Raw genomic sequence first — 27,006 nt, forward strand, 5'->3', positions numbered from 1 at the left:
GTTAGTCTCCTATAATTTAAGACATGGCTATACGTTAAGCACTTAGTAAACCAATCTTGGGCTAAATGTTTGCATGCATAACCTTGTTTTAATAATCAGAAGAAGCCATGTGTTACTGTCCCATATTCCAGAGGAGGAAAGGAACATTGAGAAAGATGGCATGGGGTGGCAAGCAGGGCCAGTTTCTTGGGTGTGCAGTCAGTCACACAGGACCCCACACTCAGAAGGGTCTTATCTTTGACTAAAATGCTCTACTGTCAGGGCCCTGAAATTCTTACTAGTTTTATCTTTTAACTTGTATTCTGCAAGTGAAGTTCATAAGACAATGGAGCATGCACGTGAGCAGAAGAGAATGGGCAATATGCGCCCACAGTTCCTTGTTACTCTATCCACACACAACTTATAATGTCCCAGGAATACAGAATCCCTGTAGACTCATGTGCATAGAAGTGCAGCAAGACTCAAAGCCAAGTACAAGGTGATTGTCATGTCTGCAACTGAGTAAGCTGGGGCACTGACAGCCCCCCGAAAGGCCACGCTTTCCATTCAAACTAGAACTTTGAAACAAAAGAAACTAAGGAACTTTATTATACCCTGCCTCATTTTTACTTCTTTACTGATCAGTAAGAGAGAGTATTGGTACAATGCGCACACACCAAAAAATGAAATAAAAACAATTTAGTTTTGTGCACTGTTCCTGCTGTTCTAGCAGGAAATACATATATAAGTTACAAAATATGACCGGTATAATTTCAGCCATTCCACATTTAAAACTGACATTACACAATGTGAACAGTAAAATCCATGCTAATAATTTAAATTTTACTTAAGATAGTATTACAATGTTCCCCAACTCACAAGGGTATGACTTAACGATTTTTTGACTTTATGATAGTGCAAAAATGATATGCCTTCAGTAGAAACCATACTTTGAAGGCTGAGTTTTAATATTTTTTATGGGCCAGCAAAATGCTGGGTCCTGGGCAATGTCAGCGAACCACAGCTCCCAGTCAGCCACCCAATTTCAAGGGTAAACAACCGACACCCTACAGTGCACTATGTTGCCAGTGTTATTTGGAAATTGCCTTTGGCATGCTTAAAGTAGGCTAGGCTATGATGTTCAGTAGGTTATTAAATGCATTTTTGACCTAATATTTTCAATTTGACTTAATATTTTCAATTTATAATTGACTTTATAGGGACATAACCTCATAAGTCGAAGAGCATCTGCAAATAGCAAAATTTTTAGATGAGAGAGAGATCATGGAAGAAAGGAAAGCTTTATATTGTTAATACCTCTAATGGCCTTTCCCCCTGCTTTTGGAACAAGGGGCCTCACAAATTATGTCACTGGCCCTGGTCATGAATAATGACATTAAGTAAGGGAAATGGCCTAACATTATTAGCTAATAGACCCAGGAGGTCCTTATTTCCATATAATAGAAAGCGACACACTCCTTTTGGGTTTGATTATCTTTATTTTCCCCTTCCCACAACCAGTAAAAAAATACAATCAACACAGGTACAAGGATCCAATTTTTAAAAATCAGAGTGCAAAGAGGGCCACAGCCCCGCCCAGGTTTAGCTTACAATATTTAGAGTGAGGCATGGGCGTGGCTAACAGGCACTTTGAAAAGGTAGATTATCAAAAAAATACAAAAGTGGTCTTTCCATCTGATAGAACCCAGCCTCATTTCCAAATGAGAGCCCTACAAAACACATTGCACTACTATTTACTATATAAGTTATGAAAAATGCTGTACAGGTGCGTGGCTATAAATATGGCATATAAATGGCTGTTATGGAATCGGTATCTACACGGAGGGAAGGTCAGGGACGGGCTCAGTTTGGTGCCCTGACCTGTTAAGGGTAAGTTAGGATGGGAAAGGGCAGGGTCAGGGAGTAAGGTGCCACCAACCCCTCCTTCCCCAGACTAGGTCGAAGCTCACTCTCTCCAGGGAGGATTGAGTTGTTGGGGGCGAGGAGCAGTGGAGGGAGGGGGCGTAAATACAACAGAGGGCTCTAGAAGGCATCTGGAACAAGGAGGACCATACCCCTTGGATGTACAGACGCACAAGAACCCCACTGCTACCTGATGATCACAGTTCTGTGGGAGACCAGCCAGCCTCCAGTTTCCACCCTCAGAGAAAAGTCTGGAGCTTTGCAGGCACGGAGAGAAGGCAAGAAATTAAAGTTCATCTATATGGGAATATGGCAGAATGTTTGGAAGAGTTTCAAAACTCCAAAGCACATCTGGCTTAGATGGATGGATAAGTGGTTGGATGGAAGCTTACCAAAATCTGACCCAGTCATCTTGCACACAGAGCAAGGAGACAGAAGTGTAAAACTGTCCTGTGCTCAAGTGTTTCCTGGGACTCAAGAGAACCTGAGTCCAAGAGTAGCACTAGGCTTTAGCTACAGTCAATTTGGCTTCCAAAATAGCCAAATTAAGAACCCCAGGCCGTTTTAGCGCATAAACCATCCCCTCCCCATCCTCCTCCCCCAGCCCTTCTCCCCTGCCTCGCTCTCATCCTCCACCTGCCCAGCTCGGGAACAGGCCACTGTCCTCTCAGGAAGATAGAGCGACAGGTGAGCTAACGTGCATCCTGATCTCTCTGTAGCTTTAATGTGGCTCCCATCCCAGACACTCAAGGACACAGCAGGTGAACTGGACTAGCCACACATGCCCAGATGAGGAAAGCCTGACAGGGGGCTTAAGGAGCACTGGGAAGAGAAAGGCCCATGCCTGTGGTCTCCTTTGGGTCTCCAGACGATTACATTATTTCCCCGGAACCGGGTTGTTCTGGGGCAAGGACACGGGAGCAGCTGCCTTTGGTTGAAGCCAGTCTTCAGTAAAGGAGAGATGTCCGAGTTTTGTCAGTTAGAAAAGCATGTGTGTACGCCTTTAAGAAACTCCCATAAATTACTCCTTTGGGACTTCAGAGGATGGTTACATATGAAAATAAGTCCTATTGACCAACCCAGTGTGTGCAGGGGTGGGTGGGTGTGCTCATCTCTCTAGTTGAGTTTCATTGTCTAATTCTCTTTTCAGTATCATTCTGCACCCTCGTGGGAGTGGAAGACCCAGGGAGAAGCGGTGGGTATAAAACTACAGTGCAGGTTGACGCACTGTGCAAAGGGGAATGAGAGTCAGAACTGACGACGGTGACATTTCTCAGTAAGATGGAGAAAGACGCGCAGAACCAGGAGGGCGCAGGAGCATGTGAGATGCGGGCCCCTTGGCCGGTCACCGGGCGGCCCCTACAAGGCCGTGCTGCTAGAGGTGGTGCTTGTGTCCAGGGCATCCACTGGGGACTTGGGAGCCCCATCCTGGGCCTCTCTGACTATGGCGATGTCATTATTAAAGGCCTCGGGGGCCTTGATGTGGGTGTCCTGCACCTCCTCCAGTTCCCGGCAGCACTTGCTACAGCGGCAGCATGGGCAGCACAGCAGGCAGCAGACGCGGCAGCAGAGACGGCAGCAGACGCGGCAGCAGCAGCAGCAGCGTCTCTCGCAGTAGCTGGACCACAGGGAGACCATGCGGTCCCAGGGCTTCAGCGAGCGCATGCACAAGGGCAGGAAGTTCCAAGTCTGGAGCTTCTTGGGCAGGATGCCCGGGCAGCGGGACTGCAGGAGCTTGAGGACCAACACCAGAAGGAGCACTAAAACGATGGGCACCCCCACACCCACCAGCACTGGCCACCCAGCCAACGAGAGGCCAAACACTGTCAGTGGGAGTAGGAGGAAGAGGTGGACCAGGTAGAAGATGGCAAACCAGCGGTACTTAGCTGAGATGTTACCCAGCCCCTTGGCCAGGCGGATGGGCAGGCGAGTGAACGGGATTGGGTACCACAGTAAGATGCCTGTGATGTTGAAGAAAAAGTGGCACAGGGCAATCTGAAACAAGATGTTGGACAGGTGAATATAAGTGTAAAATACACACTGGATTTCAAAGACTTAGTTCAAAAGAGAATGTAAAATACTCACTGATTTTTTTTATATCAATTACGTGTTGAAATGATAATGAGTTAAATACATTATTAAAATCGATTTTCCTTGTTCCATTTTACTTTTTAAAAATTGTGGATACTAAAAAGCTTCGAATTACGTGGGTGACAACTCATTTATATTCTATGCCCACATGTATTTCTATTGGACGGCATGGCTTTATAATTAGATCTTTATAATAACCCGAATGAGATAGGGATTATGGTTCCTATTTTTCAGATGAAAGATGATGCTCAAATGTTAGGTGACCTGTCTAAGGTCTCTTAGTGTGTACACGGTGAGACAAGGATTCAAATGGCAAAGGTCTTCTTGCCAAAGGTCACATAGTTGATCCAGGAAGGAAAGGTGGCCCTGATTCTTCTTACTGCCAAGCCAAGGCCACAGGTGACCTCCCAATGTCCAGGAAGAGTTCCCCAAGAAAGGGGCAGAGATGCAAGCGTGGTGGTCTCTGCTTTCTGAATTCTCTTTCCACTTCTATTAATTGGCCACCCCACCTTTGTTTCAATAACGGCCGGTGCTGGGAGTCTCACTACCTCTCTGAGGAGGAGATGGCTTTGCTGTTAAGCCTCCCTGTTGCTTCTCCACATCACAGTTTTGGAGGTAACAGAGAAAAGCCTGGCTCTTGTTAGAAGCTATCTGCTTGCAAGACCATGGATGGGGTTGCATTTCCCCGCCTCCACAGAGCCCCTGCCCCATGCAATATTTCCTGACCTGGAGTGAGCTCTTCAGAGTGTTGCCAGGACTGGCCAAAGCGGCCATAATGGCGGTGGTGGTGGTGCCAATGTTGGCACCCAGCGTGAGTGGATACGCCCTCTCAATGCTTATCACACCGATGCCTACAGGGAAATACAAAGCTATTAACATCAGCCCCAGGGGGATGACAGGAGATGGTAATGGTGGCCAGAGGGAGGAGCCAGGGAGAAACTCACCGATCAGTGGGGTCATCGTAGACGTGAACACTGAGCTGCTTTGCACAATGAAAGTCATGACTGCCCCCACGAGGATGGCCAGGTAGCCAGTCAGCCAGGCAAAAGGAAAAGGGAAATCTGGGAGACAGAAAAGATTTGTCACAATCCTTCTAGGAAGGCTCAGGTTGTAGGCCTAGCTGGCACCTCCATAAAAGTTGGGGTGGGGCATGAGCTAGTTTAATGCCCCATACCATAGTCTAAAATAGCAAATTAAAAAAATCCTTTCCCTCAGCATATTCAGATGGCGAAACCAAGGATGTGGGTATGTTATGAAGACAAAAACACATTCACTGGAGGTCAGAGGTTATAAATGCTGAACCCACATGTTATGGACTGAATGTTTGTGTCCCCTCCACCAAATTCAGGTTGAAACCCTTCCCCCGCAGTGTGATTGTATTAAGTGTGGCCTTTAGGAGGTAATTAGGTCATGAGGGTGGAGTCCTCATGAGTGGATTAGTGCCCTTATAGAAGGGAGAGCCCGCTTCCTCTCCATTGTTTCCCCCATGTGAGGACACAGCGGACGTGGCCATCTGTAGATCAGGAAGTGTGTCCTCACCAGAACCTGGCCCTGCTGGCACCCTGATCTTAGACCTCCACAGCCTCTAGGACTGTGAGAAATAAATTTTCATTGTTTAAGCCCCTCTGTCTATGGTAATTTGTTATAGCAGCTGAATTGACTAAGACACCACCCAAATCACCATATTCCTCCTGCAAAGCTCTGAGCACTTGGTCCTCTGTCCTAGTCTCCCAGCACTGCATACCCTCCAAGTGTTTCTACCTAAGAAAAGGAGCATCAAGGAAATGCAGCAGCTTTGAAAGCCTACCGACAAAGACATCGGCACCTTCGGCACAGGATCAGCCCTGCATGCCCAGCAGGTACCCAAAGTCACTTAGCTCACCCTCACGACAACCTTATGACAACCCTGGGAGGTATTCTTAGCCCCGTTTCACTTAGGTTTCACAGGGTGGTCGTGTCCTTGGCTTGGCACGCTCTCATTGGCCAGACTACACTTGTAGTCTGCTTCGAAATGCTGATGTTTGCACAGAACCACGTTTTCTTCCCAAGAGTTGAAGGGAAGTGGGTACCAGAGTGGGCATATGTTAGACTTTTCCTAAGGAAGCCTGGGCACATAGGAGACCTCCCAGGAAAGAAGGCCTCTTTCATAGCTCTCTGGCTTCTTCTCAGGACCTTGCAAATGTGCAACGGAAGCTCATGCTTGCTCCCTGTGCCCCACCCAAGACCAAAGAAGGTAGGTTTCAGGGGCGAATAGTGTCTAAACTTCCATAGCTTTCCGTATATAAGAGGAAAACTCCAGCAGAGGCCATTGTTAGGTAAGGATCTAAAGGAGCCCCCTGAGGTGGTGACAGTGATGCCAACCCCTAGAAAGCCCAGACCGGGGGACGATGCACCTACCGGTGTTGATGGTCTTCTTGATGATAGTAGCTACTTGTCCCTCGAGCACAGAGCCCAGGATCTTGACGATCAGGATCAGACAGCCACAGAGCACAAACAGGGAAGTTACCAGCAGGATGATGCCGACGAAAAGATCCGGGAGGGTGGAATTCACAAAGATGTGCTGGCCTGAGGAGACCGTGGAAAGTCCTCGTTAGGGGGTTACGGAGTCCCCCAGGGCCACAGATTGTTGTTTCTTCCCCAGTTTATTCCTTCCGTCTCATAGTGACAGGATCTTGGTGGTCGGCCGTCAGCACCGCAGACAGTGTGTCCCAGTGGCTGGTGCTGTGTTTACTCACATTTGGCAATGTTCTCCTGGTAGGTCACGTTCTTGATGGTCCAGGTGTGGAAACCATCTGTCCAGCAGGAGGAAGGGGAAGTGCAGTTCTCAGTCGAGGGGACGGTCACATTCACCTGAGTCTGGGTGGCAAACATGAGAAATGGTGTGCATCATCCCTAACACTCATTTTGGATGGGGGTTAGAGGGAGACACACATCGATGTGTGTATTTGTAAGTGGACACACCGTTTCCAGGGGTCCATCCATAAATGGGAACAGAGGTGGCCAGAGACAAGCTAAAGGACGTGAAAATAGTGACAAGCCAGGAATAGTGTATGTGTGGTGCAGAATGGGGCACAAGGCAGTCTATTCTACTTATTGTAGTCTGTCTGTCTGTCCAGAATTCAAGGACTTGTTTCCCAAAGGATTCTCACCAGCCAGTTTTAATTTTTCAGACATCCCCAATGTTTCTTCTCCTTAACCTTTTATCCGCCCACTTTGAAGGAAGGGATTTGCTTAAAGTACAGATGCAAGGGTTCACTTGCCCAGCTATGTTCTTAGAAACTTACCACGTTGGTTAGAGTTTTGCACCAAATCTTGATTAGACTCTTGTTTTGGGCTGTTGGATCATTCATTGCAATTTGGTTGATAACTTCTTTATCTAGCTGAGGAAGGCAATACACAGAAGGGAGTCAGCACAATCTCAGAACGGATGTAAGAAGAACACACAGGGGCTGCTATAAAGAGGGGCTCAGAGGATGGGAACAGACTGAGCCCCTGCAGAAGTGAGGGGCACTCACTCTATCTGCACTCCCAGGGGGAAGACTAGCAAGTACTTGATAAATTGTAGTAACAGTGGACTGGTATCTAGAATGCATGTAGATAATCACTGGATGACTGAATGACAGAAAACCAGAAGGTACAATGAAGAAGCAAGGTCCAAGCTGGCCCTTTCTCCCCCCAACAATGTCCACAAAGCCTTCTTTCATTTTAATAATATGGACAGACCCTAGTGAGCAGAGGGGTGAGGTGGAAGGGAAGGGCAGTAACCTTCCCGTTTGGCTAGAAGTAGAATAATACCTTATCAGCGAGACCACTGGCGCTGAGGTCAGTAGTTGGGACAAAGTGTCCCTGAGTGTCCAATAGACATTCCTTGAGTCTTGAGAAGCACTCACCACCCTCCACTCCCATTGCAATAAAGATGACATACATGTTGAAGTCAAGGAAACAAAAAAGGCCAATTACTGGACCAAGTGTCCCTGGTTCTGTTCTTCTTTGCCTTTTGTAGGGGCAGCCAAACGGCAGTGTTTATAGACCCCTGTCCTTCCTCAGCTGCGTGGGAGGAGGGGGAGAGGGAGGGGGAGGGAGTGAGCCCCATTCTCTCACAAGGAAGCCAGGTTACCTGGATAATCTGCTTTGTGACAGGATCCGTGATGACTTTCAGAAATGCCGGGGCATCTTCTCCGCTCTTGAAATGGAAGGACTCCAGTATCAGGTTGGTCAGGATTTCCAGGTAACCAGTGGCAGCTTCCACAGGCAGGAGCACCAGCACGGAGAGCCAGTTGAAGAAGTCATGGACAGTGGCCCCCGCGAAAGCCCTACAGAAGGAAACCCCACCATGCCATCGGCCCCATGAGTCAATGAGTGAGTGGGCACCAGTCTAGACAGGCCATTACTTGCGTTGTCTGCCAGGTGTCAGCTATCTGTGTACACAGATGTGCACAATCTGATTTTCATTCTCACAGCAATCCCAAAAGTGGGTGTTATTACTATTTCCATTTGACGGAGGAGGAAACGGGGCTGGCATAGGGAATGCGACGGCTACTGCACGGGCACTGCCCTGGACCTTTGTCTTCTACTGCTAGGCAGGGCCTTTCGCATCGGATCAGACAGCAGTTTTCTCCACTGGGATAAAGGGAGCTAGACGTGTTACAGCAGCAACACCACTTGTGAACCATCAACACCACTTGTGAACCATGCTCAGCATCAACACCACTTGTGAACCATGCATATTGATAACGACCTTTCTGGGAGGTTGGGGACCAGCACGAGGGTAAACGCCAAAGCCCTCCATATCCAAGTGAATTCTTAAAATTTTTTTTTTTAAGATCTTGAGACTCTGATGTAGCATTTGAACAGTCTCTACAGGAAATAAGGCTAATATATAGCAAAATTTTCATTTATCTTGTCCTCAGTGAAAAAATTTTCCTTTAAGAAGGTGACTTAAGACATTTTCATAAGCTGCTGATATAAAGTGATAAATATTTCTTAGTAGTTTGGCAAAATGCTTTCAGAGTCTTACAGGTTTTTTATATAGTAATTTTTCTAGGGATCTATCTAAGGACATAATCCAAACCACCAAGAAAGAAAATCCCCAAAGATGTTACTGAAAGCGATCTATTTTAAATATTCCAAACAGGGCATGGGCAAGGTCAGTAATATTCCTAGGTGCTGGTATCTTCATAGATTGCATGTTTCTATTTCATAAGTTCTCCAGAGGCAAAAATTTATGTAACAGTAAAAAGAACACAAAATCTGAATAAGGAAGCCTTGAGTCCCAGCCATGTTTCAGTGAAATCACTTTACCTCATACCTCGTTTCTATGTTGATAAAATGAGGCATAGAAAGGCCTAGTCTGCTTGTGAAGATCAGATTAGCGAACGCCATGGATAATGTGTATTGTTTTGACCCTCAGCACATTTCTTCAGGGACACAAGAAAGAGTGGGGACGTTGGCTGGCCCCACAGCCTGTTGAAGGCCATGTGCCTGAACCACATGGTATGTGCATTGTGTAGACAAGCTGACATTGCTCTTCTATTTTAATAAGGAAAAAAGTCTGTCACCTGTTAGAAGAGGGGCTAGGAAATGTGCTTAACTTCCACATAACATTTTGGAAAAAGGATTCCCTTTGTCTGGATCCAGCCTGCCCCATTTTCACATCTTACGCATCCGCAGTAGCTACATTTTGCCTTTTTCTGGCAAGTGAAGAACAAAGAAAAAGTGGCATGGGTTCAGCTGGCCGAAAATGGAAGCTTCAGGGTCTAATTATTTCTGACTAAGCAGGACAGTAAATCCTAACCCAGCTGGCCTTGTTTTAACTCTACCACGCTGTAGGTAGGCTCCCAGCTTGCGCCTGCATTGAGGGAGCCCTGACTGTGCCAGGCGCCTTGCTAAGCATTCACCTGTATGATTGTGTTTACTGCGTTAGGCAATACAGTGGTGTTCTCCCCGCTATGCAGATCAGGGGGCTGCGTAGGATGTGATCCCTTCCCCCAGCTGCACTCCACCGTGGCCAACTCTAAGCGCTCCAGGGTGACAAGCATGTTCTCATTGGATAAAGATTGTTAGGACAACCTGGCCCAAACCGATGAGCCTGACGGTAGCAAACGCTGGTTCTGAGCTTCCTACCTTCTGAACACATTCCGGTCTCCCGCCTGCATGAGTGCCACAAGAGTGTTGGTGATCGAGGTCCCAATGTTAGCTCCCATGATAATGGGGATGGCAGCTTTCACGGTCAGCACTGGAGTGTAGAAAACAGTACATTAGCAAGTTAGCAAGTTTTGGAAGGCAGCTCGGTTGTGCTCCTGATGTGCCCCAAGGCAGACTGAACTCATCGGTAACTCCCTACAACGGCAGCTCTTAACTTCTTTGGGTTCTGCAGTAAATCTGAGGAAAGCTATGGCAGTTCACCATAGAAAGGCACGGGGACCAAAAAAATTTTAGCGCAAAATTTCAGGGAATCCTTAGACCCTATGAAGCCCTTCTATGAGCCCTAGTTTCGAAGTGCCTTTCTGAATTCTTAGATGCAAGGCCACCTTAAAGGAGACCAGAAGATAGTGTTTAAGGACTTGTGCTATTTATTATGGCAAATTCCTGGCAGTATAATTTCTTTTTCTAACAAAATTCGTTTATTGACACAACGTGTTGACACATGAAAGTATTTTAAAGTAATACCTTTTCCTAATTTGGCCCAGAAAAGGCTCTAGTTAACTGTGGCTAAAATGCTGGCTTGGGCTGAAAATTCACCTGTTCAAACTGGTGAATTTACGGAGTCTGTCTTAACTAAGCCAGAGCAAATATCAGGCAGGTTCGAGTTTGGAATGCCAGCTCCCCAAGCTCAGTTGTACCAAAGCTAACGTGTGATGTGATTAGATGCCTTTATTCTTGCCACTGAGAGCAGTGACAGAAATGTCCTGTATCTGTGCTGCCCAATAGGGCAGCCACTAGCCACCTGTGACCACGGACCCCTTGAAATATAGCTAGCTCAACTGAGCAACTGGATTTTATATTTTAAACTAAAATCAAGATTAAATAAAATTAAATAGCCACGTATGCTAGTGGCAGCTGGACTGGACAGTACAGTTCTACATAATTCAGAGTCTTCAACCATCGGGGCTTATTTTCAGATTCAGCTATAAAAATGGAAAGAGGAGGCCGTCTGTGACCCGGAGTGGAACATGTCATAGTTGGACAACAAAGGAGAATAATGGTGACAGTCCTGGCCATGTTCACAGTAATTCCCAGGCTCCCCAGCTGCAAAGGGAAGGAACGTCTGGGCTTGTGGGTGCCTGGACTCACGTGAGGAGGCCACCATGCTGACGACAATGGATGTGGAGGTGCTAGAGCTCTGCACCAGGACGGTCACCAGCACCCCAATCATCAGCCCTGCCACGGGGTTGGACATAATAGAGTTGTTGCTGAAGAACTGCCCGGCCACTTTTCCTGGATAAAAGAAACATGGTCACGTCACAGGTTAGGTGGGCACACAGAGTGCTCAAGTCTCCAGCCAGGGCCAATGCTGGCTGTGGGTTGGAGAGCCCGGCCTCCAGCCTTGCTGGCACCTATGGCATCTTGCTTCCTTGTGCATCTTCTCAGCACTGCCCTGATGCTTGGAGACATGCCCTGCCCCACTCCCCAGAGCCTCGTTCATTTTGTCCCTTCACTGTGCACCCCGCTTCAACCACTCCATCCGCAAGCCCTCCTCCAGCCTTTTCTGATCATGAACCTGGCCTCAACTGTGTGCTTAGCCCAGTGGGTGCCAGTGAATCTCCTGATGTCCTAGTTCCTATCTGGGATGTATTCCCGATTCCTAGGATTTATCTTCCAGGAGTGGATCTTCTCAGTTCACCCTCCACCTCCGCCCTGAATTCTCAGCCCCAGCCTCAGCCTGTCATTGAATGCTGGGGTTGTCATTTTTGAGAGTATACCTCTGGGACCACCTATCCATTCCCTGCTCCATTTTATAGAGATGACTGAGGTCCAGAGAGTGACCTGTCTGACATACTCAGAGAGCAAAGCCTCTTGCTGATTCTGCCTTGGACCAGAGGAAGCAGAAGTGGCATCCAGAGAGTCAGTACGCCCCTCATGCTCTCCCACAAGTGCTCCCCTCCCAAATTCTCCCAGGTCACAAAGATGAGCTCACAAGAGAGGCACCAATGGGTGTAAAAATCCAGTCCTCTGTATCACACGGACCTGAGTTTGAATCTCACTATGCCAATTACAGGCTGTGAACCTCAGGCCCAATCTGAGCCCAGCTCCTCTCTATAAATGGGAAGGGCTTTAAAAGGACAATGTCACTAGAAATGCCTGTACCCAGGAGGCACTCGAAGTGTTAGCGATCAGTGTTGTCACGCATTTTGGGTACAAAGGAGACCAAGCACATGGTGATTTCACTTCTGGGTCCTTCTCGCTCTGCGCAGCTATACTCAGTCCTGGGAGATGTTTAGACATTTCCTGCTCTGGATGCAGATTCCCCCAGGCTGGGGACCCTGGTTCTCCAGCAAAGGCCCAGCTTTGATTTCTACAGTTCCTCTGGTCTAAGGGAATATTCTTATCCAATACTCCCCTTTGATGGAGAGGTCCAAAGAAAAGTGGGATCTCTTAGATAAATGTCCAGGCTTTGTGGACAAAAGAGAGGCTCACAGCTTGGAACTGGCTCCAGCCCTGGCCTTAGCCACCTCAGCCAGACACAGCCCTTTTACAGGCCCTCAGTTCTTTCCTCTGTAAAATGGGGCACATGACTTCCCATGATCTGAGTGGCTTCCAGTCCTAAAATGCAGCTGAAGAGGGCTTGCTGAGTTGTGAGGGTGAAAAGGTCTGGACCAAATGAGAACCGCCCCTGCCTCCTGACCTTTGACCCTTTCATTCATACCTCCAACCAGCTGGAAGGCACTGCTGAGAATATCCAAGGAGCATACGAACAAGTAGAGGAATCCCAGAAGCAGAATGAACTTCCCAATCCCTTGGAAAACACACAGAAGCTTCCCTTTGGTGTCTCTCTCTGTGGGAGAGGGAAAGGAAGGGAGGCTTTTAGTGTCTGAAACACTGAGAAGTTCGGCAATGAGCTCAGAACTCCCCCACACCCTCCTTCCCAGCCAGAGAGCTGTAAGCAAGGCCCAGAGGTGGTAGGCAGCCATGGCTGCTGTTTCAAAGCAATTACCACAATAGTCCATTTAGTTGAAACCTGTGGCTTTGCATTTGGGAGGAGGGGCTCAGTGTGGTCTGGAGACAGGCAAACTAGGCTCCATGCTTAGCCGAGCCAGTGTCACTGAGTGAGGCAGTGAAGGGCACTTACCACCTGCTCAAGTGTGGGGTCAGAGATAATGGCTCTCCTAAGCACCTTGAGAACAGCACAGACTTATTTTCTAGAAAGTGCTGCAAGGTAGCAATCACAGCCTCCATTTAGAAAACCACTTGCTTTTAAAGTGGTTCTCACCTCCTCCCTCCCAGCTGTGTGATCTGCAGCCAGAACCTGGCCCTGGACAAATGCAACATTTGCTTACACCCCAGTTATTCTGGTCATGCAGTCTCTGTCCTCCGGAAGCCTTTTCTGATGCTCCTGTTTAGGTGAGGGGACCCCCCCACCCCATACCCACCCAGCTCTCAGAGCAGGGGCCTTGTCTGTTTTCTGCTGTAGCCACAACCTTCACAGTACCCAGGATTGGCACACATTGGATTATAAAGACCAGCAGGAGTTGGGCTTGGTCATAACTTCAGTGCTGGCACATTTGTTGAATGAAAAAAAAAAAATCGAACTTTTCCCCAATCACTCCATGCTTTGATTCTAAGCCTCCAAGAGTACTGGGTGACAACCCTAGCCAGGGTCTTCATTCAGAGGGCATCGGAACAATGAAAAGTTCTGCAGTCGTACGGTAAAGATGGTGAACTCAGTCCCTTCTGCCTGCTCCAGTTGGCCTCATTTTTACCTGACCACTTGATCCCCTTTTTCTTAAGCTCAGGTAGATCCCAGGGGTCTTCCACCTCTGTGGGCTCCGCCTTGGGCTCCTCTATCAGTGCCACGGTGGAGCGGGATGGCAGAAGTCCAATCTTGGTTACAGAGGTCTCGGTGTCATCTGCACAAACAAACAGCAAAGGCCAGGAGGAATGAGGAACCAAGCCTCCTGGGGTCCCCGCGCAAGGCTAGTCGGGGGCTAAATGAACGGCACTTACTTTTGTCGGTCTCTTTTTCTTTCGTAGCCGTGGTTGACTGTTGACTAGTGGCCCCTTCGATGTATTTATCGGGGTTATGCTGGGCATTTTCCAGCTCAGGCCAAGGAGCCATGGTCTGTGGATGGGAAAACAGAGCTTAAAGAAGCAGACGCTGAAGGAGGTGCACTCAGTTGCCATGACAGGGAGAACCAGTAGTTGCAAAGATTTGGAGAGGTGGAGGGGAGAGTGGGAGACTGGTGTGCACCTTCTGAGCATAGACGCTAAGCACCATATTACACGCCTGTGCAGGCCTCCGTCGACCACTCCCTGGCTGTCACTAAATCAAACCACCTGTCAGTGTTCTTCCAGCCTAGTCTCTCATCTACATTATCAGTTGCACCACCTATGATTTCTCTAACTTCTATCTCCCCCTCTGTCAGAAAGCGAATGCAGACTCATCCATCTTTATCAACTCATGGTATGCCAAGTCCTCACAATCCTCGAAGGGGCTCCCAGTAGTCTTAATATATATGCGGGTGTACATTCCGTCTGCTCTCCCTACCACGGCCCCTTCGGTGAGTAGCATGACACACTGGACCTGGTTCAAATCGCAGAGGCGCCATTATCAATGGGTATGTGTTCAGGCAAGTCCCTTTATGCCACGTATACAATGGAGATAATTCTTCATAGTTCGTAGGGTTATGAGATTAATGGTGATGCTTATGAAAGTGCCTCTCACCCAGCAGGCATCCAACAAAGAGTCGCAATTATTACTATGCCATGCTGCCTGGATTAATGGCCCTTTGTCAGAATCTAGTTCTTTACAGGCTTCGATAGAGACTTCCTCAGAAGTCGTTTTCTCTGCAAAGTCTCTCAGTGACGTGGAGAGGAAGTGTAGCTCTTGACACCAACGGAAAGTCCACGCCTTGCAGTCCTTGTCCTTGGACACACATTAAATGACACGGTCCAAAGGACAGGCGCAAACGATGAGCAAACAGTTCGCAGAAGAGAAAGTTACCATAAAATAGGTACCAAATAAAGTTTGGCCTCATTAGGAACCAAAGATATGCAGATAAGTTTCAATTATTAAATTAGCAAATACATTTTAGGTAGAACATGCCATGCTGGAGAAGATGCAGTGAAATGAGCAGGACAGGAAGCTGTGGGAAACAGCTGGCGCACATGCTCCATACATCTCCGACCCAGTTATTTCATTTCTAGGAACTGGAAACCTAGGAATATTTTTCACAGAAAATCAAAAATACCTGCCTTGCTCCGCTCACCTCTTTGGAAAGCATTTCCCAGAACCCGGGTCTGAGTCCTTCGCATTTCTTTAAACGGATCTCATTTTGCTTACCAGAATATAAGCACTACTACAAAAGAATGGGGTTTATGCTGTTTATGACCCACTGGGTTATCAGGCAGCCTTGACGAGTTTATTTCTGTACAGTACTTAGAACAGTTCAATGAATTGGTTAGTGCCACCCCTTAGCGGCTCTGAGGGGTTAGGGCTATTCCCATTTCATCGACGAGGAAACCGAAGTACCAGGGGTGAAGCCACTTGGCCCAAGGCTATTGGCACAATGAGAATTTCTGACTCCAGAATCTGTGCTTGCCTCTCCATTACTACATGACCTGGGACACTCAAAGGAGTGAGTCATGCATTATTAGCATCAAAAGTGAGATGTATCTGATAAAGGCCCAGTACTAGGCAAAGGGAGAAGACGCTTCAATGTTCGGTGGAGGAAGCAAGTCAGTCTCCCCCTCACTGTATATAGAATCCGGGGAAGTGATTTTGGTCTCTAGGCACCTCCCACCCCCGATATTTGTACAAAAGCGTCCAACTTGCATTTGAATCTATAGGCCTCCTATCTGCACCCAAACCTTCCTCTCTACTGCTGCAGAACTTTCCCATTGGTGTGATTCCTGCTGTCATCCTCCCAGAATCTCGAAGTCCTCTCCTACAGCACCACATTCAGCCAGCAACAGGACCTGCCGATTGTATCTGGGAGCATCTTGGTTTTGGTCTCTGGTTCCCGGTGTCACCTCCCCAGGCTGGGCCTCAGCACCTCCTGCCTGGACCAATGAGGCAGGCTGTTTACCTGTTTTGGGCCCCAGCATCTCTCCACTGGTTAATTCTGATATGCAGCAGTGACCTCATGGATGCCTCGCCTCTGCTCTTGCCCAGGAAGCACTCCCAGATGCCAGTACTTCCTCTCCCTTTGTTTTCACAACTAACGGTATCTCCAGACATTGCCAAATGTCCCTTGGAGGTTGAGAACTAATGATCTAGAAGTTAAGAGACTGGAATTTAGATCCCAACTGTCTTGGGTTCAAGTCTCAGTTTTGCCATTTATCGTGTGACTTTGGGCTAGTTGCTTTGCCTCTCTGTCTCCCCAGATGTTGAATGAGGATAACAATACCTATGAAGGGTTATTGCGATGGTTAAGTGTGTTATGTTTTAAGTTCTCAGAACAGTGCCTGACACATCATAAACTTTATGTGATTATCAGCTTCATACTAAAACAAGCATAGATATTATAGTATAGAATGCAAGGTTTATATAAATTAAACAGGACAGAAAGTTATTTGAGTTTGCAACAGGCTAGTCTAGGCTACTCACAGACCTCCAGGGGTTCATATACCTGGATCTCTGCTCTTAAAGAAATAATTTGAAATTGTTTCACCTTTCTCTTATAATCTTAATTTACCCTAGAATTATTCTATCTCTTATGCACATTTATACTGCCTTCTCTACTAGAATTTAAGCTGTAGAGGGCAGGAACCATCTGTCATGCTTTTTTGGTACATAGTAGGCACTTTACATGTGTGAATGGAGACGTCAACACAGAGGGTTTGCTGAAGGAATGCACTCGATCTGTGTTGATCAAGACTAGGAAACAAAATCAAGCCTGAATCTTACCGGTGGGTGGCTGACCCTTCTCACTATATCCAAGTTGGTTTGGCCAAGGTCTGATGGAGAGAGCAAATCAAGAAACTGCAACTTGGATGTCACCTCCTGGCAGGGCCTGCCCTGTCACCTGTCCCATTCAGGTGACTCCAGCCTGGGCATCTGCTCAGGGGACTTTATTCCAGTGATGTAATGGGAGAAAGGATGGACCTTTGGACCTGAGTGTACTGACACCTGTTTGGTCTGGGATGTCTTGTCCTTGTGGAGAGCGCATTTGAGAAAGCAGTAAGGTGTAAGAAGGATGATTATTTGCCTATTATTTAAATTACGTTTTAGTGACTGAATTTCTCTGAATCATTTTCTGTCAAGGATTGAACACAAAGTGTCTAGTGAATACAGAAATACTTTTTCCTGGTCCAGTTTCCAAGTGGTTTATAATAGTACAAGCAACAGAATGGGCAGGTTCCCAATGGAGAGGGAGCGGGAAGGGATGTGAGGGTCTTGCATATATACTTACTGTGAGAGGCCTGAGCTGCTTCATTCACTGCGAGATCCTCATTTACTCCCCAAAAAGCCAAGGCAAATTTCTACTGAATGTCTCTACTCTTTCTTGGAAATCCTGTTTTCCCTAATCTGAGTTCAATCATTTGTTTTAAGGCCATTTCCTCTTTACAAACACTTCCCTGATGAAGTAATCATTTCCCCTCACACAGCACTTCATTTTTCGGTGCATTCATCTAACTCCAACATTTCTCGGGTGTTCACTGTACCTTGAGGTAAGGAAAGGAGGCACGATCCACACACCTAAGCACTGCCTAAGGTGTAGGCAGTGGGGAGAGCCACCTGACCCAGCCCAGAGCCCTCTGGACCTGCTGGCCACTCCCCTCCTGGCTCCCTCCACCCCCAAGAGCTGCTCCTCTCCGGACCTGGGAAGTGAGCAAACGGAGCGCCCCTGGCAGCCAACCACAGGCCCCATTCATTCAGCCCTCCAGGTCAACGGCCATCAAAATCTCAGCTTTCTGAGCAGGCTGACCCTACAGATCTGGAGTAAAGGCAGGACCTGGGGCAAACTCCCCACAACCAGCCCTGAGCCTTGGCCCCCGGAGTTGCCACCTTTGCCAATATCACAGTGCCTGGCACACAGCTTAGGAGAGAACCACGCCGTGGGTGAGGGCCAGCTCTGTGGAGTCCTACTGCTCCCTGTGTGTGACCCTGAGCCTCTCCAAGCAAGCCTGAGTTTCATCATCTCAACAATGGGCCACATTTCCCTCATTGTCGTAAGACTAATAGATTCGTGAGTGTAGGTGAGGCCCTGAGCACAGCACCTGGCAGAGTCAACACTCAGAACTCTGCGAAATGAATTGCCTCATGAACAATGAATGGCCTGAACTCTGATTTGCCCTGGACCATAAGCCCTTCATCTCAGTGCTCAGCACGGTGGACTCTCAGTAAATATCTGTGTCATAAGTGAACCCAAAGCATGTGAGATGAGAAAGAAGCTACCTTTTGTTTCGGGTCAGGAGTGTCCTATGTAATCCGTGACCTCATTAAGTGTTATAATAAGGCACAGAGAAATAAGTCCCACCACTACCTATGGATGAGAAGTCAGGATTTGAATATAGGGACTGCTGGTTCCAAAGTTGGGGGTCTTTCCATAGACTTCATGGCCAGGGGCTAAGACACAGGGAGGAGAAAGCTTTGGGACCTCAAAACAGCAGGGCACCCAGGAGCCTCAGATCCCGGGCTCAGGGAGGGCACTGAGGGCTTCTGGGAGAGCTTGCCTCTCTGCAGGGGTCACTCCTGCCTCAGACGGTTGAGTGCACTCCTGCATTCGGATGGCCAGAAATGCCAGCCAAGAATGCTCTAATGACAGGCTGCTGCTGAGTTCCCACAAAGCCTCTGGCATACCAGAGACCTGGATTCAGCATACGCCAAGCCTTTAAGAGTCCCGACTGAGCAAGAGAGGAGACACTGAATGGGCCAGACAAAGGACGGAGCCAGCATCTGAGGCCACTACTCCCAGGGGTGTGGCAGACATTGGCATGTCTGGAACCTGCTTCCCTAGGGAGGAGCTCTAAGGACCTTAAAGCAGGGCCCCTCCTAAGGCTTTCTCCCAATCCCACACCCGTGATCCAACTGTTCCTTCTACCCGCCTTCCCCCAAGGCCACGCTCCTACACACAGCTGCTGCCTGCCAGAGAAGCAGAGAAGACATCCATTGGAGAAGTTTAGTTCTAATACCCAGGTAGGTGTTCTTAAAGCCTAGGCAGGAAGTCAGGTTATGCTCACACATCTGCTCCCTTGCTCCCCACCACTGTCCCTCCTATTGAGCTGGCTGTGGAGACAGCCCTTTGGCTCAACTTCCTGCATCGACCTGTGCACCCAATGCCAAGAGGAACTCTTGCAGGCTAAGGACAGGAAACTTCTTGGCTTCTCTGAGACCTGGGTACCAGGGAAATGTGGGGCACCTGGCAGTTGCCTAACCCCTGCGCTCCACATCGTTTGGCCTCTCCAACCAGGATCTGCTCTGCAGTCACCTGTGCTCTCAGAAGGCCAGCAGCCCAGGGCTATCGAAGAAGTGGAGAGGTGGCGGCACGGGGCAGTGTCCTGCCGATGGCCGAGACACACACTCTCCCGCTAGGCAGTGGCCTCCAAGAACACAGGAGGGTGACCTCTGGAGTCCCCGCATGCAGGGCAGCGTTGGCACTTAGCAGCCAGACAAATGCTTGAGCACTTTGCGGCGGGCATTGCTGTAAGCCTTGTACACAAATTACCTCATTGAATCTCACATGCACTTTACATAGTTCTGCAAATTTACGTATTTCTGTAAGGTATTTATACTTTAGTACCAATGTCATCTCCATGCTACGGGAGGCCACCAAGGCACAAAGGACCTGACTGCACATTGTGCCTTCAGCGACAATTCAGACTCAGTCTGATTCCAACGTTCATAGCTGCTCAAGTATTACTTTGAAAAAATGACCAAGACTTCTAATACTTTGAAAAAATCACCAAGACTTCAAAGAGTTCTTAGGCTTCCTTTAGCCACCATAAGGCAATATAATCCCCAAAACATGGCGATGCTGGGAGGGAGGTGTGTGGGACAGCAGACAGGGCATTGACTGGCCCAGTTTTTGCTGATGAATGGCTTAGTTTAGACTTTTGATATGCACTAACAGGATTTTAGAAGACATTTACCTTCTCTTTACACTAGGGCCCCATTGCCAAACCGCGCCTTCAGTGCACTTGGTATTTATAATATTTTAAATGAGTCCTGTAATTAACATATCAATTATTGTACATTATAGTTGGGGGGGCTAAAAAGGCTAATTTATAAAAATAAACACTGCAATCTTTTTGCAGCCCTATTTTGCATTTTTTTTGATTCACTGGGATGAATTAATTCCCCGAGATGTCCTGACTACTAGTACCCTGCTTGACACTGCCATTCTGTCCCCAAAGTGGAGGTGAGAGGATGAGGGTGAGGAAGGTGGGGTGGAAAGTGGCTGGAAGTGATATTAAGTTTATTCCAAATCACTAATCCCAAGAAGCCTTTCTTCATTAAATTGAACTCAGGCTATTTTTGTCAGCTTTGTGTCTAATAGCAGTAATCCAGACGTCTGTCTATCTTCCCACTGCTGGAGACTTCTTTCAGTGAGATGGTTGAGTGATTTGGGTGGATTTTGCAGGAGGAATTTGTTTCAACATCCAAACCTTTTACAAAGCCTTCCCTTCTTGCCACCAGTTCCCAAAGTTACAAAAATAATAATAATAATAAAGAAGAGATCATTATCAGGTGGTCAGCTGGCACAGAGATTCAAGCACTCTTAACAATCTGAAACAATGGCCACTCCTGTCGAGGCACAACTTTTTCAAGAATACCCAACAAAGAACAGGTTAAAGAACTCCAGCACCGGGCAGGGGAGGAGGGACAGACAGGGCTTGAGCAGGCCGCCAACACAGAAATCTCCTGGTGAATCTCAACGGGGAGACGGATTCCAAGCAATGAAATCCACGAGCTGCCTCCATGAAATCCACATGTTTCAGAAAGCTGCCTCCTTGCTACGGAAAACAGATTCTAACTTCCTTCACTTCAGTGCCAGCTACCCATGGCAGGCCTCCGCCCCGGGGGATCCGAAAACTGAATTAACTCCATCCCACCTCTCTTTCTGGCCTGCAGATGCTCAGGCCCTCCTACCCCTATCAAAGCTGCACCTGTGCACATCTCCTTGTGAGCCATTTCCTCAGCGAGCTGGACCGGTACCCTCGAAACACCGGAAAACTGTGGGCTCTATTCTACCAAGAGAAGCTGAAGGACAGGCCAGCCCATTGCTGACAGCCACCTGCCTTGATGGGATGAGCAAATTAGGATTGTATCTTGCAGTCACTTTAGATAAAGACCTCTATGAACAGGAACAGCACGTGGAAGTCACGCTGGGGTGGAGGGTGTGCAGCCCTGGGCGGCCACACAGACCTAGGCTTTTTAGCTCAGGAAAAACTGAGATGGTTTTGTTCTTGTACAGAGAAGCTAAGGCCCAGGAGCTCACAGAGACCTGTCTTTAGTCACAGCTAGTTAGTGACTAAAAAGAGCCCAGGCCTCCTCATTCCTACTGGCACCTGCATTCCTGTTTTTCCTCCTCAAACCACGGACCCTGAAACACCTGTCATTTTAGACTCCCCCATGTGTGGCTCGTTAATAACACTGCCAGTAGCAATAGTGGAATCATAGGACTTGTAATAACAGCAATAGCAGTAACATTAAGGGGGGAAAAATCTGAAAATTTATTATTTTGTCTCTTCTGCAGCCCAAAGCCAGCCAGTTCCTTGAGGTCAGCATCAAGGGATATCTAAAAGAATTAAGTAAATTAATTAAAAGTCAATCAAGCTTCTTTGAAGAGCGAGAAGGGAGCAGGAAGCGCCCTTGCCCCAGCGGGAGTACTCACCAGCGCTCCCTGCGCAGGTAATGGACTGAAGGAAACACCCAGGTGAAGCGCGGCGCCGGGGTATATATAGCCAAGGTGTTGCGCAAAGAGGCCGGCAGCAGCTGCTAGCATCACGCCCCTCGCGCATTCCAGGACCGCCTGCCGCCGCCAGAGCACTGCCTACCTGCCGGCTTAATGAGCCCATCACGACCTCGCCCGCTGCGCCAAGGAGAGAAAGGAGGCCAGGTTGTGGGGAGAAAGCTCGGCAGTTCCCCTGGGCGTCCGAATGACGGCTGGCGTGCCCTCCTCGGCCCCAAGGCGGGCGGCGAGAGAGATCCCAGCACACGCGGAGGCGAGTGGGGCTCCCGGTCTCCAACCTTCCTCCTCCCCAAGAACCCGAAGCTTCTAGTGTAGCTCCCCTGGGGCTGAAGAAGTCAGATAAAAGCCAACTGGAAACTCAGGGGCAAAACCCTCCAAAACAAAGCCAGGATTGTTCAGCCTTATCTGTTTTAGTGGCCTGGACTCAGCAGTTAGTCACTTGGCCAGCTGGAGCAGCCCCGGGTCTGTGACGGGATACCGAGCCGCGCTGGCCAAGCCAGGCTGAGGAAGGGTGGGGGTGCTCTCACCAGGAGATCCGCTCCCCAGCAGCTTGTCCCTGCTTTGGCAAACCACAGCCCTTATTTCCCCTTCTGCTCTGCCCTCTGTGTTCCCCGCGCTCCATCCCGACCGTGAGAAGGCCTGCCCTAGGCAGAGCCCATCACCATGCTTATCGTAACAGCAACCCGGTTATGTGCCAGCAGAAATTTCTCCAATGCCCACATCGACGCCCTCGCTGGGCTAAGAGTAGTTCCCTTTCTAGTTGAGGTTTTGAGGGGCTGGGGAGCGTGACATAGGATTACTCAGGATTTGCTGAGCGAGGATCAAACTTTCATCTTATTCCAAAACCCAGGTCTTAATTCCCTCTGGGGCAGGATCCTGGTTCTACAGCTGAGGGAAGTGAGCCTTGGCAGCAGACAAGTCGCCCAGCTGCCCACAACTAACACGTAGTGGAAGTGACCGAATGGAACGAGGCTGGTTTCGTTCCAAAAACCAAGAGCTCTCTCTGCCACCAGGGGAGGAAGTCGGGAGTGCTTCTTCCAGAAACCCCGAGAGCAGGGCTCTGCCTGGGGCTAAGCGGAGGGTGGTCACGCATGCTATAACTCAGGGGTCACGCTGCCTGAGATCAGTTTCTTGTTCTGCGCCACCTCCCCCCCACCCCACTTCCCCTGCCTTCATTTGCTCACGTATAAAATGGGAATAATGGTCCCTGTCAGTTACAGTAAAATGAGCTAAAATTCTTATAGTACAAAAAAACAGTACCGGGCACATGATGAGCGTTCAGTACATTTTAACCACTATAATTTTCACCAGGAACCTCTGGTGTTGGGAGAAGATGAACGTAAAGGTTTGATACTAGACTCGTCTAGAACCTTGGGACTCTGAGGTTATTCCTTCAGTCTCAGATGCTGGTCACATTGGCCCAAAGGCCCCACTCTTCGGATGCTTGAACAGTGGGGATTAGAAATCGAATCAGCCTGGGCTCTTCTCAGAGGGATGATGGTTTTGCTAGTGGATGCTAGACTTAAAAGCCAGCCCTCAAGACAGTGATCAGCCACTGGCATTTGTTGACACTGGTGTTCACTGAGCTCAGCTCCACCTCCAGCCCTGGGCAAGCGGTCTGCAGAGGCCACCTCAGGGGCTCACGAGGCAGGACTTAACTGGACATTCAGACAGGCCTCCCCACAGTAATTGAGATTCGGCGTAGGGCACAGACCTAACTGCCTTGCATCATCCATATCACTTTTAACAAGGAGCTAATGGATGGATCGGAATTTCAAAAAACTTGGAAAAATAAAGGTTTTCCTTTTATGTTTCAATTGAAAAGACAAAATGCTGGTTCAATCAGGAGACCGTTTTTAATGTGTATGGATCTTGGTGATAGATGAGGGCTGATATCTGATTCTTGTTTTGAATTGTAGTTTATATTTTTGTACAAAGTGTAGAGGAATGGTAGACTCGTGTGTGTGTGTGTGTGTCTGACTCTAGACTTTCTCTTTAGTTTGCTGCATTCAGCATACTTTTTTATTCCTACTGTTGTGCTATAAGGTAGAATTGATAGAATTAACTTGAGGCCCATCCAGAGGCCGCTGTCTTGTCCCAGGCTACAAAACTGAGGTAATATAGGCCCACATCCCTTAGTGGGCGCAAGGCCAGATGTGCTTCACAAATTAGAACTTTCCATGTTTAGAAAGATGCAAGACACTCCAAATGGGACCTAGACAGCACTCTGTAATCAAACCCATTGATATTTTTGCTATAAAAATATACAAATATTGATACTAAGTAAAATAAATTTGATTTTCTATGTCATTTCAGCTTAGGGTTTAGCATTACATGAGTTTATAAATTGCAGATTAGAGATCATAACTGTTATTTATTGAGGGTTTGTTTTAAACACTTTAGCTATATTAAGTCATTAATCCTTATACTACAAGCCAGATGTAAAGGCCAAGAAACAGGGCCCTAGAGAAATTGAACTTATCCCAGTGTAACAAGACTCATAAGTGGCAGAGTTAAGATGTTAACCCAGTTACCAGTTTCACCCACATAACCAGTAAAGTTTTTCTCCACTGTCTTCTCTCCTCTTCGTTAGAGGTATTTGGTTGCCACCGAGGACTTGTATGAGAGGCATGAAATAGAATAGTGAAGCTAGAAACGTATGGACACTTGATTTATAACAATATCACTGCAGAACAGTTGGGTAAAGATAACCTTCGATAAATGGATATCTAATGGCAACAAATGAAACTTGACCCTCTACCTCATACCATACACACACACACACATCTAAATGTAAAAGGCAAAATAGGATTTCTAGAAGACAATATAGACAAATATTCATAAACTCAGGGTAGGGAAAGACTTCTTAAACAGAATATAAGATGCATTAACCGTAAAAAAAAAAAAAAAAAAAAGACAGTTAAGGGAGTGAAATGGCAGCCCAGAATGAGGGAAGGATCTGGAACACACATAACTGATGAAGAGCTTATTCTAGAACATGTAACGAATAGCTATATTAATAGGGGAGAAAAATCCAATTACAAATCGGTTAAGACTAGAATAAACAATTCACAAATGATAGTCAATGAACATGTTAAAAGGTGGTCAACATCACTATTGAAGGAAATGCACATTAAACCGCAATGAGATTTAAACCCAGCGTTATTTTCAAACCCAGTTCACTCCCATGCAAATGCCTAAGAGAAATCTGCCCATATAATCACCAAAAGATATACACAAATGACCACAGCAGCACAGCCCATAATGCAGATGTCCATTTCCATTAATAGTATGAAATATTAACTGTAAAACACTCGTACAATAAACTACTATTATTAAGTTGCCATTTTTGGAGTCGAAAGTGGTCACTTAATATGCAATGAAAACAATTTATTGTAAGATGGAATGAAATGGATAAGTCTCGTTTCACAAACAACGCTGAGTTCTAGAAGCCAGACAAAAGGGTTCCTACTGTTTGATTCCACTGGTATAAAATTCCCAAACCAGCCAAAACTAAATCTTAAGTGTTCAGGAATGCATGCTTAAATAGTAAAACCGTGAAGAAAAGAAGCACTTGCCTAGAAGTGGGGGTCCCTTTGTTGGGAAGGAGTAAGATCGAGGGAACGGATGACAGGATTTCTGAGGTGTTGTCAAGTGTCATCCTTGATTGTGGTACTTTGCTTTGTGATGAATCCTTGAGTTGTACAGCACTAATTCTAACGTATTTTCCTATGAATATCTCACAATTAATACGTTAAAATATTAGTAGTATTGGGAATGGGTATGGGGAAGAGGGTAAGCTCTGGGTTACATCACTGAGTTTGAATTCTTTTGAAGTCAATAAGTTTGAACCACTTACTGGCTCTGTCACATAAATGTTTACCATAATTGTCAGCATAGCTAGCACTTATCTATGGCTTACTCTGTCCCGGATGTTACTATGCAAGTAAGCTTCCTTTACTGCCTAAGTGTTAGCAGTAGGGCCATTTACAGAAACTTGGAGTTATCACTGTAACCATATGCAGCAGTGACCTCCCTGCTTTACCATCACCAACCATTATACTGCTATTTCTAACCTGTGTGGACTAAGAAAACAGTTTACCTCGTTCATTCATCCATTCAGCTGACAATCATTAAAACCGTGTGTAAAGCAAGAGTAACGTAAGCCCGAAAGGTCTGTGGTTCCATTTCTGGGCATCTTTTACTGCCTAGACTTATATTTACTTTGGATAAGTAGAGAATTTTACTACATAGTACTGGGCTAGGTTCTAAGTAAAGGAGGCCTTTGGCACTAAACTCCCACTTGACAAAGACATACCACATTAGGAGTAAGACTGACAAGTTGGTGCCATACAGGTCCCGGGATAATCAGTATGGACCAGATTGTCACTCTGGGCCTCAGCCTGGGTGGTGGCCAGGAGTTCTGTGTGGAGAAAGATGTGACTTCCCTGCCATTCGGGTCTTCTTTCTGCTTCCATCCCTCACCCCATCCCAGGGCCTTTGTTGCTCGTTCCCCTCCTCTGCCTATAAACAGTCTCCTTGATTTATTTTCACATAGACACTCTTCCTCATTCAGGTCTCAGAGACCCTCACTGAGCCTTTCCCTTGCCCGCAACCATTGTCATCCTACCTTTATTTCCTTCGTAGATTGTCGTATGACTTTTCGAACAACAGACCTCCAAAAAAATGGTTTCTTCCTGAGTCAAAGGATTGGGATTATGGGTCCAAACGGCTCCCTAAATATTTCACTTTCAGCTAAAATATTTTTAACGAATAAGGGGCTTTAAAATTATTACAACTTTTGATCACATTATTTAAAATTACCTCTTAATTACTTAATTAAATTCCAAAAGATAAGATCGTTTAAAGTTAAGGAGGAACTCACCTCTCTGAACGCCATCCCGGAGGCTTGAATCTCCCTTCCGTTCGCGGAGTCTGG

General features: G+C 47.2%; 1 protein-coding gene across 2 annotated transcripts; it reads right to left on the reverse strand.

The window, feature by feature from the left end:
• Positions 1-2,493: 2,493 nt before the first annotated feature.
• SLC34A2 (solute carrier family 34 member 2) lies at positions 2,494-27,006 on the reverse strand. Of its 2 annotated transcripts, none has more exons than XM_039838055.1 (13): positions 26,953-27,006; positions 14,158-14,272; positions 13,914-14,060; positions 12,860-12,988; positions 11,287-11,430; positions 10,117-10,228; positions 8,111-8,306; positions 7,278-7,373; positions 6,729-6,849; positions 6,391-6,558; positions 4,938-5,054; positions 4,720-4,844; positions 2,494-3,897 (listed from the first exon to the last, which is right to left on the reverse strand). In XM_039838055.1, exons 1-13 carry the CDS (start codon positions 26,965-26,967, stop codon positions 3,262-3,264), a joined length of 2,121 nt encoding a protein of 706 aa, XP_039693989.1. In that variant the 5' UTR covers positions 26,968-27,006; the 3' UTR covers positions 2,494-3,261. The 2 variants fall into 2 exon arrangements, with proteins under 2 accessions (XP_039693989.1, XP_039693988.1); XM_039838054.1 differs by lacking the exon at positions 26,953-27,006 and adding an exon at positions 21,990-22,141.

This window comes from Pteropus medius, unplaced genomic scaffold (assembly GCF_902729225.1).
Source record: "Pteropus medius unplaced genomic scaffold, Ma_sr-lr_union100, whole genome shotgun sequence".
NCBI classification, from domain to species: domain Eukaryota; kingdom Metazoa; phylum Chordata; class Mammalia; order Chiroptera; family Pteropodidae; genus Pteropus; species Pteropus medius.